General features: G+C 41.3%; 1 protein-coding gene across 1 annotated transcript; it reads left to right on the top strand.

The window, feature by feature from the left end:
* Positions 1 to 1,128: 1,128 nt before the first annotated feature.
* On the top strand, positions 1,129 to 3,565 carry LOC106554350 (interferon-induced transmembrane protein 5-like). The gene is made up of 2 exons (XM_014073004.2): positions 1,129 to 1,352; positions 2,770 to 3,565. The coding sequence occupies exons 1-2, from the start codon at positions 1,203 to 1,205 to the stop codon at positions 2,989 to 2,991; spliced, it is 372 nt and encodes a 123-aa protein (XP_013928479.2). The 5' UTR covers positions 1,129 to 1,202; the 3' UTR covers positions 2,992 to 3,565.
* Positions 3,566 to 14,356: the final 10,791 nt, after the last annotated feature.

Here is a 14,356-nt window from a genome sequence, read left to right as displayed (position 1 = left end):
TCTGCAGGTTCTGGGATAGGACATGGGGCTGCTTTTAAACTTATGTGAACAACCTTAGGAATAAATCAAATGAAATCACTCTTGTATGTGTGAAGGTGTGCAATTTTGTCCCACAGGTGTGTTTTTTTCAGGAGGCAACTGGACTTTCTTGTTTTTTCTTTTGAAGACATTTCACTTCTCATCCAAGAAGCTTCTTCAGCTTTGACAGGATAGTGGGGAAATGGAAGGATTTATATTCCTTGCAGACAGCTGGACATTTGCATCCTAGTATACAATTTGGGATGAATGCCCTTTGAATGGTGTGGGAGTAGGAATGGATTTCCAACAAAAAATTGCAGACTACAGGAACCAGGACCGCTGCTCTGGGTGACCCTGAGTGACACAGGTAAACCTCCAAATGTTTCAATGGCCCTCTAAAAGGATGAAAATGGCCAGCTGTCTGCAAGGAATATAAATCCTTCCATTCCCCACTGTCCTGTCAGAATTGAAGAAGCTTCCTGGATGAGAAGCGAAACATCTTCAAAAGAAAAAAAAACAAGAAAGTCCAATTGCCTCCGGAAAAAAAGCATCTTTGGGACAACCATGGCCTGGATAACTGAGGATCTCTTACAGGTGTGTGCAGCTGTCAGCTCAGTTGTCAATCTTAGGTAAACATTACAGGTTCACAGAGGTTTGGGGCCACTTTTGCAGAGTGTTTGTGGGCAAAACTCTAAACCCCAGGAAATAAACAATGGGGCAAGAAAAGACACGATGGTTAGAAGAACGAAAAGAGTCAATGCAAATGACTTCAAGATCCCTTTCTATATGCTGCTCTGTCATTCACAGAAAGACCCTGAAGTGAGAAAGGGGCACTGTTTAACCTTTCCATCTTTTGCCTTTGTGCCACGTGCCTGAATTAGTCTTCATTGTAGAGAGTAGTGCAGTAACAACCACAGTGCTATATAAAAAAGCATTCCTTGCCCAAGTGAGAGAGGGCAGGCATGAAAACCAAATATTTCTTTTAGCCCTAGCAAGGCATTTCTGATAACCACAGTCAAACTAGAGCTGTAATTTCTTTGCTTATAAATAGACGGAGATGAAAATGTGCCTTAGCCAGGAACTATATAAAGGGCTTCCCTGATCTGGCTCCCTCACATACTAATCTTGCTGGGAAACTGCATTTCCTCTTTCTTTCTCTCCACTTTTGCAAAACCTGCTTGCCCATGACATCCCACGAGAAGGAGCCTTCTCCCACCATCATCACGGTCAGGCCTCCTGTGGTCCCCCAGGACTATATGATTTGGTCAGTCTTCAACACCCTCTATATGAATATCTGCTGTCTGGGCTTTGTGGCTCTTGCCTATTCTGTCAAGGTAGGAGATCTCTTTGATATTATTATATATTGAGAGCTACATTGTGGTTTGACTGTTTACATGGGATGGTCCCTGGGGAGCTTTTGGAAGAGAACATTTCCCAAATGTTAGCCGTGATGTTGTGCGATGGAATCTCTGTAGCTTCTGTGAAACATTTGAGTTTCATAGAGCTCCATCATGTATTTAGGTGCCCATTAAATTTTTAAATTGCACTGTTTAATTGTAGGGGTATAGACTCTACCAATTCTTTTAGTTTATACCAGGCAGGCGGGAACAGAGAAGATAGGTGGTCCCTCAAGTAACCTGGCCTAATGACATGTAAGGCTTTATATGTGATAACTAGCATTTTGAATCACACTTGGAAACAAACTGACACCCAGTTCAGCTCACAGTCATGTGGGTATATTGAGGCATGGCCATCACTGCCTGCACCATTGCATTTAAGACCAGTTGAAGCTTCTAAAGTTTAAGGGTAGCACTGTGTAGAATGTGTTGCAATAGTCAAGCCATTGTGACTGGGGTGTGAGTGGTAAGTAGACATTTCAAAAAAAATATTTTCTGTACAGGACAGGTTGATCTCAAAGATGGGAGAAACTACCTACAGTACTAAAGGCATTAGAGGAAAATAAGGAGAGGGGTAGAACAAAGAGAGAAACATGTTGATGTAGAAAAAACTAGCCTACAATGAGATCAATCCTTATTTATGTTAGTTATTTTGGGAAGTGTTCTTTGCAATGAAACTGGTTAAGGCTCATTTGCTGGAGAGGATTACATGAGATGGCATGAGCAAGAATCAGCAGAGAATTTGTGAGACAATCTTTGCATCAGTATCTTCGCCATCTGATGATGAATAAATGGTGCATTTGTTGATTATGTTTAAGAGGCTACACTTTGTGCTTTGTGAAAATGTGAGATTAAAAACAACATAGAATGATAGCAGAGGTAGTGATATACAAGCAATTGGAATCAGTGAAGGCACAGACTGGGGGGGGGGACCTCTAGAACTGTTTAGCGTATGTAGGCAAATTCTAGGAACAATTACTATTTCATGTGGGTTTCCCTGAAAGGAAGACATGCTGTGTTCCTATTGTGGTTAAAATTAAAGAATGTTTAACCGCTGGTCTACCAAGATTAAGGACATGAATTGATTTCTCCTGCTGCCTCTTTGGGATTTCTGCATTAGATTAGCCTTCCACAAGTTAGGTGGCATTGAACTGAGATATATGAAATTTAGCAGCATGTCACTAATCAGAATTGTTAACATATGGATTCTTCCCCTACCGCCACCACTGTTCTTCCCCTAAACTGTGCCAAGATGGGAAGAGTACAAACATTAAACACAACAGCAAAGTGGTTTATATAAACTATATGTATTCAACAACAAGTTCTCAAATATTACTTTTTTTTCCCCTTGAAGACTCGGGATCAGAAGGTGACTGGGGATCTGGAAGCTGCTCATCGCTATAGTTCCAAAGCCAAATGCTACAACATCCTCGCCACAATGTGGAGTGTGGTGCTGCCATTGGTGCTGATTGCTTTGGTGATTACGGGGGTCCTTCATCTTTCCAAGCTGGCTCAGGAGTCCATGGACTATTTGGCCTACAGACTCTTCCCAGAGGATGTTGAGGACAAAAAGTGAAGGGGGAGCAAGAGTTGGATACAACTCAAGCACTGCACAATGCAAAACCTCTACTTACTTCTGATCTGGATCTTCTGCTTCACTACAGTAAAGCATTAAACAAACCCAAGACTCCTTTCTCAGAAAGTCCTGCAGATGTTCATCCTTGGTGTCCTTCATAAACTCTGAATTGTTCTGTCCTCCCTAGCTTTCTGTATATTCTGCTGAATCTGCACACATAAGCAGACATGCAGAACTCAAAAGAAGCAGGTAGAAAAGCTAGCATAATTAAAAAATATATATTATAATGCTTTTGGAAACTGATTTTTATTTATAAAGATAGTCTTGTTTCTTTCAAATTATTTGCTAATATGTTTCTAGGTTTAGGATTACTATCAAGATATGATATATTAGCTAAAACAGGTTTTTTTAAGCTCATCTATTTTTTTGTACCATTTATATATTATTTATGGTAAGATCCCAGGACAAGCGATCTTTAAATGAATATTTAATGGAATTTGATCAACCTGGAATATGCAGAAAACCAATGCGAGGGTTTATTTTGTTCTTGTTTTTTTTAAACAAAGGTGTAACTTAAGCTCAATAATATAATAAAATTTATCAACCAGGAATAGATCCGCATTGAACTTGGTGGTATTTTCTTCTTAATAGTGTTTTAAAAGGTCACACAATTAATCTATAAACCAGAAAACTTCCCCAATTTATTACAATATTTGCTAAGTGAGGCTGAGACAAGTCAGAAATATCTAAAAGGCATTATTAGCCTAGTTGGTTGCCAGAATAAGAACATATGCCAGCTGGGCTTTTTTAGTTAATATAGACTAGAAGGTCAAGCACCATTTAATAGATCTAATGGTTTGGTATTGGTGGTGGTATTGGTATTGGTGGTAATCTAAATAATCTTAGATGTTAGATTACTTAGGAGCAAGCCCTCAAATCTTCCTTAGAACTCTATTTGGTTCCTTATCTGTTGTTGATGTCAATATCTCTTTATATAAATAGTCCTTGATTTACAACCATTCGTTTACTATGACACTGAAAAAAGTGACCATTTTTCACATTTATGACCATTGTCATGTGATCAAAATTTGGACACTTGGCAACCAGTTCATATTTATAATGGTTGCAGTGTCCCTGGGTCATGTGATCACCTTTTGTGACCTTCTGACAAGCAAATTCCATGGGGAAGCCAGATTTACTTTGCGACTGTGTTAATTAACCGCTGCGGTTATTCACTTAACAACTGTTGCAAGAAAGGCCATAAATTCTTGCTTACAACTGTTTTGCATATCAACAGAAATGTTGGGCTCAATTGTGGTCTTAAGTTGAGGACTACCTGTAATTGCTATTTAAGTACAGAATTGATACAGCACACTAGTCTTCTGCACATTTCAATGTTAATATAAGTAATTATATTAATCTCAACCTATGATTTATTCTAACTCAAATAAGAGAGGGAGGGAGACGGAAGGAAGGAGAAAGAGGGGAGAAGGAGAGGGAAAAGGCGGGAGGGAGGAAGAAGGGGGGAGGGAGCGGGAGAGGAGGGAAGGAGGGAGGCAGGGAGAGAGAGAGAGAGAGAGAGAGAGAGGGAGGGAGGGAGGGAGGGAGGGAGAGCTTGGATCACCTCTGTCTAAAAGTCCAATGGCCATGACAGCCCTGCTTCAAACCTGTAGCCTTGAAGGGTTCATCTGTAATATACACTTGAAGGTATAAAATTGTACAGAATAGTGTGTGAGGCAGAAGAGTTACAGGTATCTGCTGGCAATACTGTTCAAAAAAGTGAAGTTGACACATGATGTATGTAAAAAAGAATGTGGCTTTGATTATGTGGTAGTGGCAGCCATCTTGCCTCTTTGACACTCTTTATTCTCTCCCTGGAGATGCCCTTGAGAAGAGCTGTTGTTACCAAGTAAAAAAGAAAATCCTTGACTGTTGTGAATAGGGGTCCCCAACCTCTGGGCCGGGGTCCCACAGCCCACTACTGGGCCGTAGCCTATTTGCAACCGGGCCATGTGAGCAGTGAACTGGCACACATGCAAACATGAATGTGCACGCTGCCTCGCTGCTCTCAGGAGTTAAGCTATGCGCATGCGTGCCAGCATGAGTCTCACATGGAGTTGTTCCCCTCTACCTCCCCAGCTGGGCTGCCAAGCCTCAAAGAGTGGGAACCCACTGGTTTAGAGTGAAAGGTGGTAACTTTCCAACTATGTGTGCTTTTGACTGCAGTCTCAGTGTCTTTCAAAACTAGCGATAGGAGAGAGAATACAATCTACTGCAAACGTAATTTGGACCCAACATCTCTAAATAGCCAAGACTTAAATGGGCCTCCAGGTTTAACTGAATAACTTCCTTAACATACAGTAAAGGCAATTTGGGGCAAGTCAAACAGATGGAAACTAATTAAGGAGAGAAGCAACCTGGAATTAAGGAGAAACTTCCTGGCAATGAGGACAATTAAACAGTGCAACAGCTTCCCTCCAGAAGTTGTGGCTGCTTCATCACTAGAGGGTTTTAGGAAGAGACTGGACAGTCACTTGTCTGAAATGGTAAAGGATCTCCCGCTTGAGCAGGGGGCTGGATTTGAAAACCTCTAAGGCAGTGATCTCCAACCTTGGCAATCTTAAGTCTGGAGGACTTCAACTTCCAGAATTCCCCAGCCAGCTAAGCTGGCTGGGGAATTCTGGGAGTTGAAGTCCTTCAGGCTTAAGGTTGCCAAGGTTGGAGACCACTGCTCTAAGGTACCTTCCAGCTTCATTCTGATTCAGAATCATTTGTATTATACGTTTCTTTACTAAATAAATGTGCAATATTGAAACTGGATCGGGATACTAATCTCCGCTTAATAAAATGCATAAACAATGCACCTATTCCAGATCTGAAGCAATCTGAATATTGCTTCAAGATCTGGAATAGGAGATTGCTGCTGTATCCTCAGTCATTTCTTAACCAAGCTTTTATTATAATAACTGAGCAGGTTAACTTTCTTTCGCTTAGCAAAGGAGGCAAATATAGCCCACTTTATATTATTACAGAGATACAGTACTTGCATTTACTACCAATATAGAAGTATAATAAAATAACTCAAAACTCATCTACCAAGCTCTTCGGCTTTCCCTTGCCATTTTGGGCTTCTTGAGGGATGTTTTACAAAATGTCTATTGATTCACAACCTCTACTTAACATTCCTCTGAGGCTCATCCATCTTTAGATGCTTGGTTTTGCCGAGGAACAAGGATTGTAATGTAGTGCAAAGACTCTGTAATTTACTGGTTTCTCTTCTCTCTTTTGCCTGGACCATTTGTTTTAAAAGCACACCCTAGCATAAAGAGTCCTCTTTAATTTTGGATGCACATGGCCCCCACTAGTTTGTTTGCCCTGGCTATGTGTTAGCCCTTTGACTGCCTGGGTTGAAGATTTGTTGCATAGCATGGCTATTTCAGGATAATAGCAGAGAAGCTGCTGTTGCTGCTCTTTGAAGCCTTCGTGGCTAATGGCTACCTTGTTTACTATTGCTGGAACATCTTACCAAGCACCATGTTTCCAGCTGTTTTGCTGGGTGGTGGCATGAAACGTGTGAGCTGCATTAAAAGCCAATCATCTCATTATTATCAGCTAAATGTTGCAGTCTGTGGGCATGGTAAACCAATGGGACATGCCATTTACTAACAGCTCCTTTTCATTTTCTGGTGTCTTGACTGAGCAACATGGAAGAACTGGGTGGGCAGAATTTTCACTTTCCTTAACTTCTAAGGTTGATTCCCAGATATCTGTATGGTCAAGATGATTCTGGTGCATACAGGATTTAGAACTTCTGTTTATTCAGGTTGCCACTGAATGTGAGCTCCTGCTCAGCATCTTATTAAAGCTGAAATCTTAGATGCCCTTCTTTGTGAATGCAGTGGGGCTTCCTTCTGAGCAAGCCTGCAGGGTAAACGCCTTTATATAACTAGAGATCTCCTAGAAGAGCAACTCACTGCCATTTCTAGCTCCTTGATACATGGTCAACATATTGCCTTTCATAACGTCAACTATTATTACAAGATAGCAATCCTGAAATCAGACAGCAAGAAAGAACTTGCTTTCAGTGAAAAATTTGATTTGTTTCCCTGCATATTTAGAATACAGCTGTTCAAGAAATAGTAACAATTTCAACCAGCTCCACACAAAGACAGTGGAATTTAAAAAGAACTTTTGCTTCACATATATCAAACTTAGATAAGTGGCAGAACTGCTCCAAGTTACATGGTGGTTCCTGCTATCAGTCATAGAAACTACCTTAGATCGGAGAAAGATTTCTCAAATTAAAACAAATTTAAAAGGCCATTTATAATGCTTCAGTCCTACATGTTACTTCAAAGTAAATCATCCTCCCTCTGGAGCTCAGTGAAAAAAAAGATAGGCAACCTCCTTGAACTTGCCCTAAAGGGCTTTAGAACAGTTGTGGGCATTTGTTGATTAAGGGACCAGCATTTCCTCCACTAAAGACAGGTCCTGAGTTGCCGCCAGCCTAATTACAGGGCTCCCAAGGTTCATTTCACTCCCTCGTTAAACGTTCCCACATGCTGGCTTGATGGTCACAGGAGTTCTGGACTTTTTATGTATGAGGTCTAGTTTTGAATGTGTGGGATTTGTTTAAATAAAACCAGATCTTAGCAAAAGAAGAACCGGTGTGTGAATGCCAGTTAGGGAGACATGATACTGCTTGGGTAGAAATAAGTAAGCAGCCAAAAGAACAAGGGCCCATAATAGGGAATGAGCACCAGTTTATCTTTGTCATCAACTAACTGCAGCCTAGGCTGAAATTTCTGAAGCTGGCTTAAAAAATGACTGGGAGCACCATGGAGAATAAACAGCTTACCCTACAGTACAGAACCGACAACCTGCTCAGGACCTGAATGCCATTTGTAAAACAAAAAAGGATGGCCTTAATTCTTGTAAATGTGATTGAGGGCTGCCTTTGGAGTAGAATAAAATAGAATAGAGCTGGAAGGAACCTCGGAGGTCTTCTAGTCCAGCCAGCTGCTCAAGTAGGAAAACCTACATCATCTCAGACAAGTGACTGTCCGGTGTCTTCTTAAAAAACTCCAGTGATGGAGCACCCATGATTTCTGAAGGCAAGCTGTTCCACTAGTGAATTGTTCTCACTGTTAGGAAGCTTCTACTTAATTCCAAGTTGCTTCTCTCTTTGATTAGTTTCCAACCATTATATCTTGTCTGCCCTCTGGTGCTTTGGATAATAATTTGACTCCTTCTTCCTTCCGGGGATACTCAAATACTGGAATACTTCTATCATGTCACCCCTAATTTTTTTTCTTTACATTAGCCAGACCCAAAACCTGCTGCCATTCATCATATGGTTTAGTCTCCAGGTCTTTGATAATCTTAGTTGCTCTTCTCTGAACCTTTTTGAAAGTCTCAACATCTTTTTTGTACTATGGTGACCAAAACTAGTTGCAGTATTCCAGATGTGGCCTTACTAAAATGGCACTAATAATTCACATGATGTTGATTCTATGCCTCTGTTTATACAGCCCAGGATTGTGTTAGTTTTTTTGGCTGCTGCTGCACATTGCTGGCTCATATTCAAATCATCATCCACTAGGACTCCAAGGTCCCTCTCACAGTTACTGTTTTTGAGCCAGGTGTCACCTAATCTGTACTTATACCTTTGATTTTTCCTGCCTAAATGTAAATTTGCTTTTCTCCACATTAAAATTCATTTTGTTGGATAGGGCTCATTGTTCAAGTTTGTCAAGATACTTTTGGATTCTGAGTTTGTCTTCTGGGGTCTTGGCTATTCTTGCCAGTTTAGCATCATCTGCAAATTTGATGAATTCTCCTTCTATTTCCTCATCTAAGTCATTTATAAAGATATTGAAGGGTACTGGGCCTAAGAGGGATCCTTGTGGTATCCCACTACTTATTTCTTTCCATGTGGATGCAGTACCACATGAGAGAAATAGACAAAAATCCGTTATGATTTTTCCTACGTGAATGGGGGGAGGCAGACAAGGAGAAAATGGACTGAATATTGGAAAAGTGGACCTCTCTCTATGAATCAATTTAAATTATCTGCATCTATGGGAAGTGCTTTGCCCTTAGCAAAAGACAGCTGACAGAAACTACGGCAAAATGCTTTACCAGTGCAGTAACAAGAGAGACAATTCTTCTTTACATAGATGTTTTGAGTGTTCAGAATTTTAGAATACAATCCCAATAGACCAAATGCAGCCTAAGGGAATTTGTTGGAAGAGATTTTCATATTAAAAAATCAGCCAATGTTCATTTAGGATAAAAAAATAACCTGGAAAGCAATCTTCCAAAGTGTCTTTTCCCTGCCTCAATACACTACATTTTTGTACTGGTTTATTTATATATTATTCACCATAATTACAAATCATAATTAGTAATTTTAGGAATATTTTGTTACCATAATATTTTTACACCTTGTTACTATATACAGTAGTATATTATCTTTCTAGCTTGGACCAAATTGTACTACACCAATAAAAAACACAGTGTAAAAACATAAATGTATATTTTAAAAAGGGGGATAAAATAATACATCAAGTCCTGGTGACTTGAAACAGCTTCGATCTGCTAACATTGCAATAACCAGAAAGACAGCAGCTGACTTTTCGAGAGCCAAATTGCTACTTCAAAGCAAATGTTTCTCTGATTTTTATCTTCAATTTACAGGGAATCTGGAATTAGGCTCCAAAAAAATTATGCTGTCTGAGAAACTCTGGGAGTTGCAGTCCACTAGTTTTAAAGTTGCCAAGGTTGGAGACTCCTGCAAAAGCCATCCTCCAGGCTTTAAAACCGAAGAGCAGGATTGCTGGCAACTCATGATGGGAGCAGATTGGGATAGCCCCTTATGTGACCCATGATGAGAACTACAGTACCACATGCTCCAAAGCTATAAAAATCCAGCTGCTTGGTGAGCTTCTCTTGAAAGGTCTTCCTTCTTGAAGCAGGATAGTTGGGGTGGGGGTGGGGGGCAGTTGCCTGTGGTTATTCCTTCAAGGAAGTCCAGAATTGGTCACCAAAATCATAAGTACTGAAATTACTTTTATTGGAAGGAGATGGTAATCTTGCAATTCTGAATGGGCTTCCTCTCTCCCATGCTTTTATCTTAGAGAACTAGGAAGGATTCTGTCTGAGAATCCTTACTCAAATATAATTTTCTGCTATGGAGGATTTACCTGACTATTGCCTTGCCTACTACTCTTCTTCAAACTTATTCTCAAGCACATTACATCTATGGGCCTCATTTAGCAACCACAAAACCTATCTGCATTATCGGCAGCAAGATTGTTGGTGGCACAGTATTGGAAGAATTGCCTACTATTCAAGAATGGATGTTAAAAATAGTAAACTTAGCAGAGATGGCCAAAATCTCAGCATATTTGAAGGACTATTCAGATGAGAAATACAAGCTGGAATGGAGAAGATGGATTGACTACATTCAAAATAAATATCGGACTAAGAAATTTCAATTAGCTTATGAATGAACAAGGAATGTTACAACTTATCGAAAGTTAGCTTAAAAAAAGGGGAGTTAAAGTACAAGAGGGAGGTAGGATGCTATAGTTAGTTATCTTATGTTAGTGTATGATTGTTAAATGTTTATACCCTATATTTTGCTCTGGGAGGTTGGGAGGAGGGAAGGGGAAATATTTGTAAAATTTATTAAAACTCTTCAATAAAAAAAGCTTATCTGCATTTTTGTACACATAACAGAAATACTAGCTATGCAGAAATACCCACAATGTATCTAAATATATTTTTTAATATCCACTGTAGTAATCCAAGCAAGAAGTCCTGTCCACTGCTTAAAAGTGAATACTTAAAAATGGACCAGTAACCTGTGGAGTTGCCAAAAGCATAGGACTGTGATGCTAAATAAGTTTTGAAAACCACCTCTTGATCATCATCAGTTTCTGAATCACTTTTAAAGGCAGCTGCATGGAAGATGAATTGCAAAAATCCAAAGAAGTAGGGAGCAAAGCACTTTAGCTTACTTTTTCTTCACCCGAGGAAGCAAGTGGAAGCCTCAGTTTGCTGCACAGCAAATGGGCAAGGTTGGACAAATGAAGTTGCAGCTGTGTCTTCCTCCTAGCTGTACTGGAGAATGGAAAGACACGGGCCTGAATGCCACCCTGCAAACTGGCACCAAGCCTCCCTCTGCTTGTCGCATTTCCCAACAGTGAATTCCCACATATTACTGAACTAAAGCTCACCTCCCACATGGTCACTAAGTATGCTAAAAAATGCTGCAAGCTATTGCCAACAACCCATAATGTCAAGGTTTTCACAAGTTAACCCAGAGCAACCAGATGCAAAGATTTTTGGGGGGGGATAATTTTGGTTACAGCTGTGGTTTGGGTGCCATCATGTGGTTCCTTTGTTGACTTTCAAAGGCTAAAAGTAGATGGAAGTGATGCCTCCCAAATGCCTTTAAACAGCCCCCGGGTTGCTGTTCACAGAAGGCTTCTCTCACTGCTGAGCTCCTCTTGCAGACACTGCCCCGTTATTTGGAAAGAAGGGAGGTTTTCTTCCTCCCAGTGAAGGGGCTAGATGGGATTCCTGACCTAAACCGATCCTGAAATCCATAGATCGCCTTGTGCCCAAAAAAGCCCCTGCCTCATTCCAAACATTCACAACCACCACAGATGTGTGAGTCCACACAGGAAAAAGGGCACAGGAGGTAAAAGAGGGTCAGTGTCACAAAATCCAACACAAGGCGTTTGACCTCCCTCAGTACTGCTCCATTAGGCAGGAAGTCAGAAAAAACAGGATTGAGGAGCAACTTCAGGAGGAAGGAACATCTGTGTGTTTCCAATACACGTTTCTCTTGAGACTGACTGAAGTTCAGATGAAATATCTGGCTTAATTATTTGGGAGCATTCTTCCTTATGATTGTATTTTAATGGGTGAATGACATTATTGATGGGAATTTCTAGAGAATTCAATTTGCACATTTTGAGTTTGTTTACTTTGGACTCAAGATAGAGGCTATCCAAATATGGATTTCCCTCCCTCCCCCAAAGTTATTACCAGAATGAAAAATGCCTCAGTGTAAGTTTTGACTCCCAATAGGCATGAATTAGGATTAGATTCCAGCCTAATCACCACAGAACTGATATTGAAAAGCAGAGCTTTCACGAGAGCGAGGAAACATTTCAGACATTTCATGAGCTTTAGACCCTCATTTCAGAAACTGAATGTGATAAATGTCTGGATCACAAGGAAAAATAAATTGGAAATATTGGAAACCACAAGGTGGCCTTTCACAAACACATTACCAAAGAAATGGAAATAGTTTATACAATATCAGTTATTTCCAAAGTCATCTACGCGGTAATTTAGCTAGCAAAATAATATTGTACTTTATAATTCTGATGAGTTGTAAAAAGAGAATACATACAGCTAGTCTTCAACTTATGACTACCGTGTTTTCCCGAAAATACGACATCCTCATAATACAACCATGCCACATTTTTGATGGGCAAAAATATAAGCCCCCCCCTGCATTTAAGCCCCCTGGACAACCCCCCATCTCCGGTTAGGCAGAGCGCCGCTCACCAACCTAGCAGTATCCCGAAGGTGCCAAGCTGCGGGAATCTGGGGGGGAGGCAAAGGTGATCGCGGTGCTTGACGACTTCAGGATACCACTAGGTTGGTGAGCAGCTCTGTGCCCAACTGAAGAGGGGGATTGCCGGGCGGCTGCTCTCTTGCGAGCGGGCTCCCAAAGAGCCAGGCACAGCCTCATGGGCGAATGGCTATGACAGTGCAACACAACAGCCATGAAGTGACCACGCTCACGAGCAGCCACCCGGCAAACCCCCTTTGCAGCCAGGCACAGCACCATTCACTGACCTAGGTGTATTGCCAAGCTGCGTGAGCGCCTGTTCACTGGCTCCTGCGGCTTGGCGCCTGCCAAATACCAGTGAATGGCACTCTGCATGGCTGGAGTGGAACTTTGCACGAGCGGCTGTTCCACTCTCCCTCACCCGCCTCCCAATGCATGGCCCAGCTCTCATTATGGAGCCAGAGCACCTCTGCTGCCGCTGCCATCTTAGCCTGGCTTTTTCCGTGGCTTCCAACCTGAGACTTTTGGCAGTGGCCGCTCATAGGGAGCCCACTTGCAAGAGAGCAGCTGCCCGGCAACCCCAAAACAATAAACCCTCCCCTCCTAATAAAGCCCAAGCCATGTTTTGTAGGTAAAAAGAAAATAAGACCCAGTCATATTTTCGGGGAAACAAGGTACAACTGAGCCCAACATTTCTGTTGGTAAGGGAAAATTTATTGAGTGAATTTTGCCCCATTTTATAACTTTTCTTGCCACAGCTGTTAAGTGAATCTGGTTTTCCCATTGACTTTGTTTGTCAGAAGGTTGCAGAAGCTGATCACATGACCCCAAGGCACCATCATAAATATGAGTCAGTTGCCAAGCATCTGAATTTTGATCAAGTGACCACAGAGATGCTGCAATGGTTGTAAATGTGAAAAATGTCAAAGTTTTTTCAGTGCTATTGTAAGTTTGGTCACTAAACGAACTGTTGTAAATTGAGGACTACCTGTTGTGGCCCGGCAGGAGCCGTTGGAACTGCCGCCAGACTCCGACAGTGAGGGGTCTTATGAGTCGGCCTTGGAGGTGGTAGAGGACCCTGGACAGGGTGTCGACTCCGAGCAGGACGGGGAGAGACTGGTTGGCCACTAGGTGGTGGCAGACCATTGGATCAAAGAGAATGTTCAGGAAAACATTTGGGAGTTGTTTCAGGATGCATGCAGCCAAAGGGCTACTCGACGAAAGGAACAATTGCATAATTGTAGGAGATGATTGTGCTTAGCTGATTAAGATCCTCTCCTGAGTATAAGAGACTGTTTGTGCCACGCCCTGGTTGCAGGAGTCAACGTTCTCATTGACGTTCATGATTCAGAGAACCCAACTTGGAGAAGTGGTTTGCTATGAGCGCTTGTTTGCATTGCCTAGGTTTGTAGTAATTGCTGCCAGAGAGCTTATCTCTTGTTTATTTTGGGCTTGCAGCCAACGAGAGTCTGGACTGATTAAAACATTCTTTTGTACGTTTGTTTTGGCTTTTGTTCCTGGACGGAGAAGGGGGGTCAGAACACTACCTGTATGCAAGAATTAATGTACAAATGATATAAATGCTCAACATCCAGTTGGGTTGTTACAACACAATAGTAAAGCAGAGAGGCAAAGGTATAATTTCTCAATAAAGTATCCATGGAATTTGTATTATCCCAGGCTGTATATAACTTTATATACTGATTAAAGAAACATATCTCCAGTAATATTGCTGAGACTTACAAATTAATAACTCTGTAATAGGCCAGT

Source organism: Thamnophis sirtalis, unplaced genomic scaffold, assembly GCF_051295495.1.
Source record: "Thamnophis sirtalis isolate CommonGarterSnake01/CBP01778 unplaced genomic scaffold, rThaSir2_p1.2 scaffold_1, whole genome shotgun sequence".
In the NCBI taxonomy this organism is placed as follows: Eukaryota; Metazoa; Chordata; class Lepidosauria; order Squamata; family Natricidae; genus Thamnophis; species Thamnophis sirtalis.
This window is presented reverse-complemented; position numbering and strand designations above follow the sequence as displayed.

What these genes read in the sequence shown, in the direction of transcription:
- LOC106554350 (XM_014073004.2), top strand. Translation starts at nt 1,203, where the DNA reads ATGACATCCCACGAGAAGGAGCCTTCTCCCACCATCATCACGGTCAGG. An exon ending in CTCTTGCCTATTCTGTCAAG is followed by an intron (nt 1,353 to 2,769) that starts GTAGGAGATCTC and finishes TTCCCCTTGAAG; the next exon opens with ACTCGGGATCAGAAGGTGAC.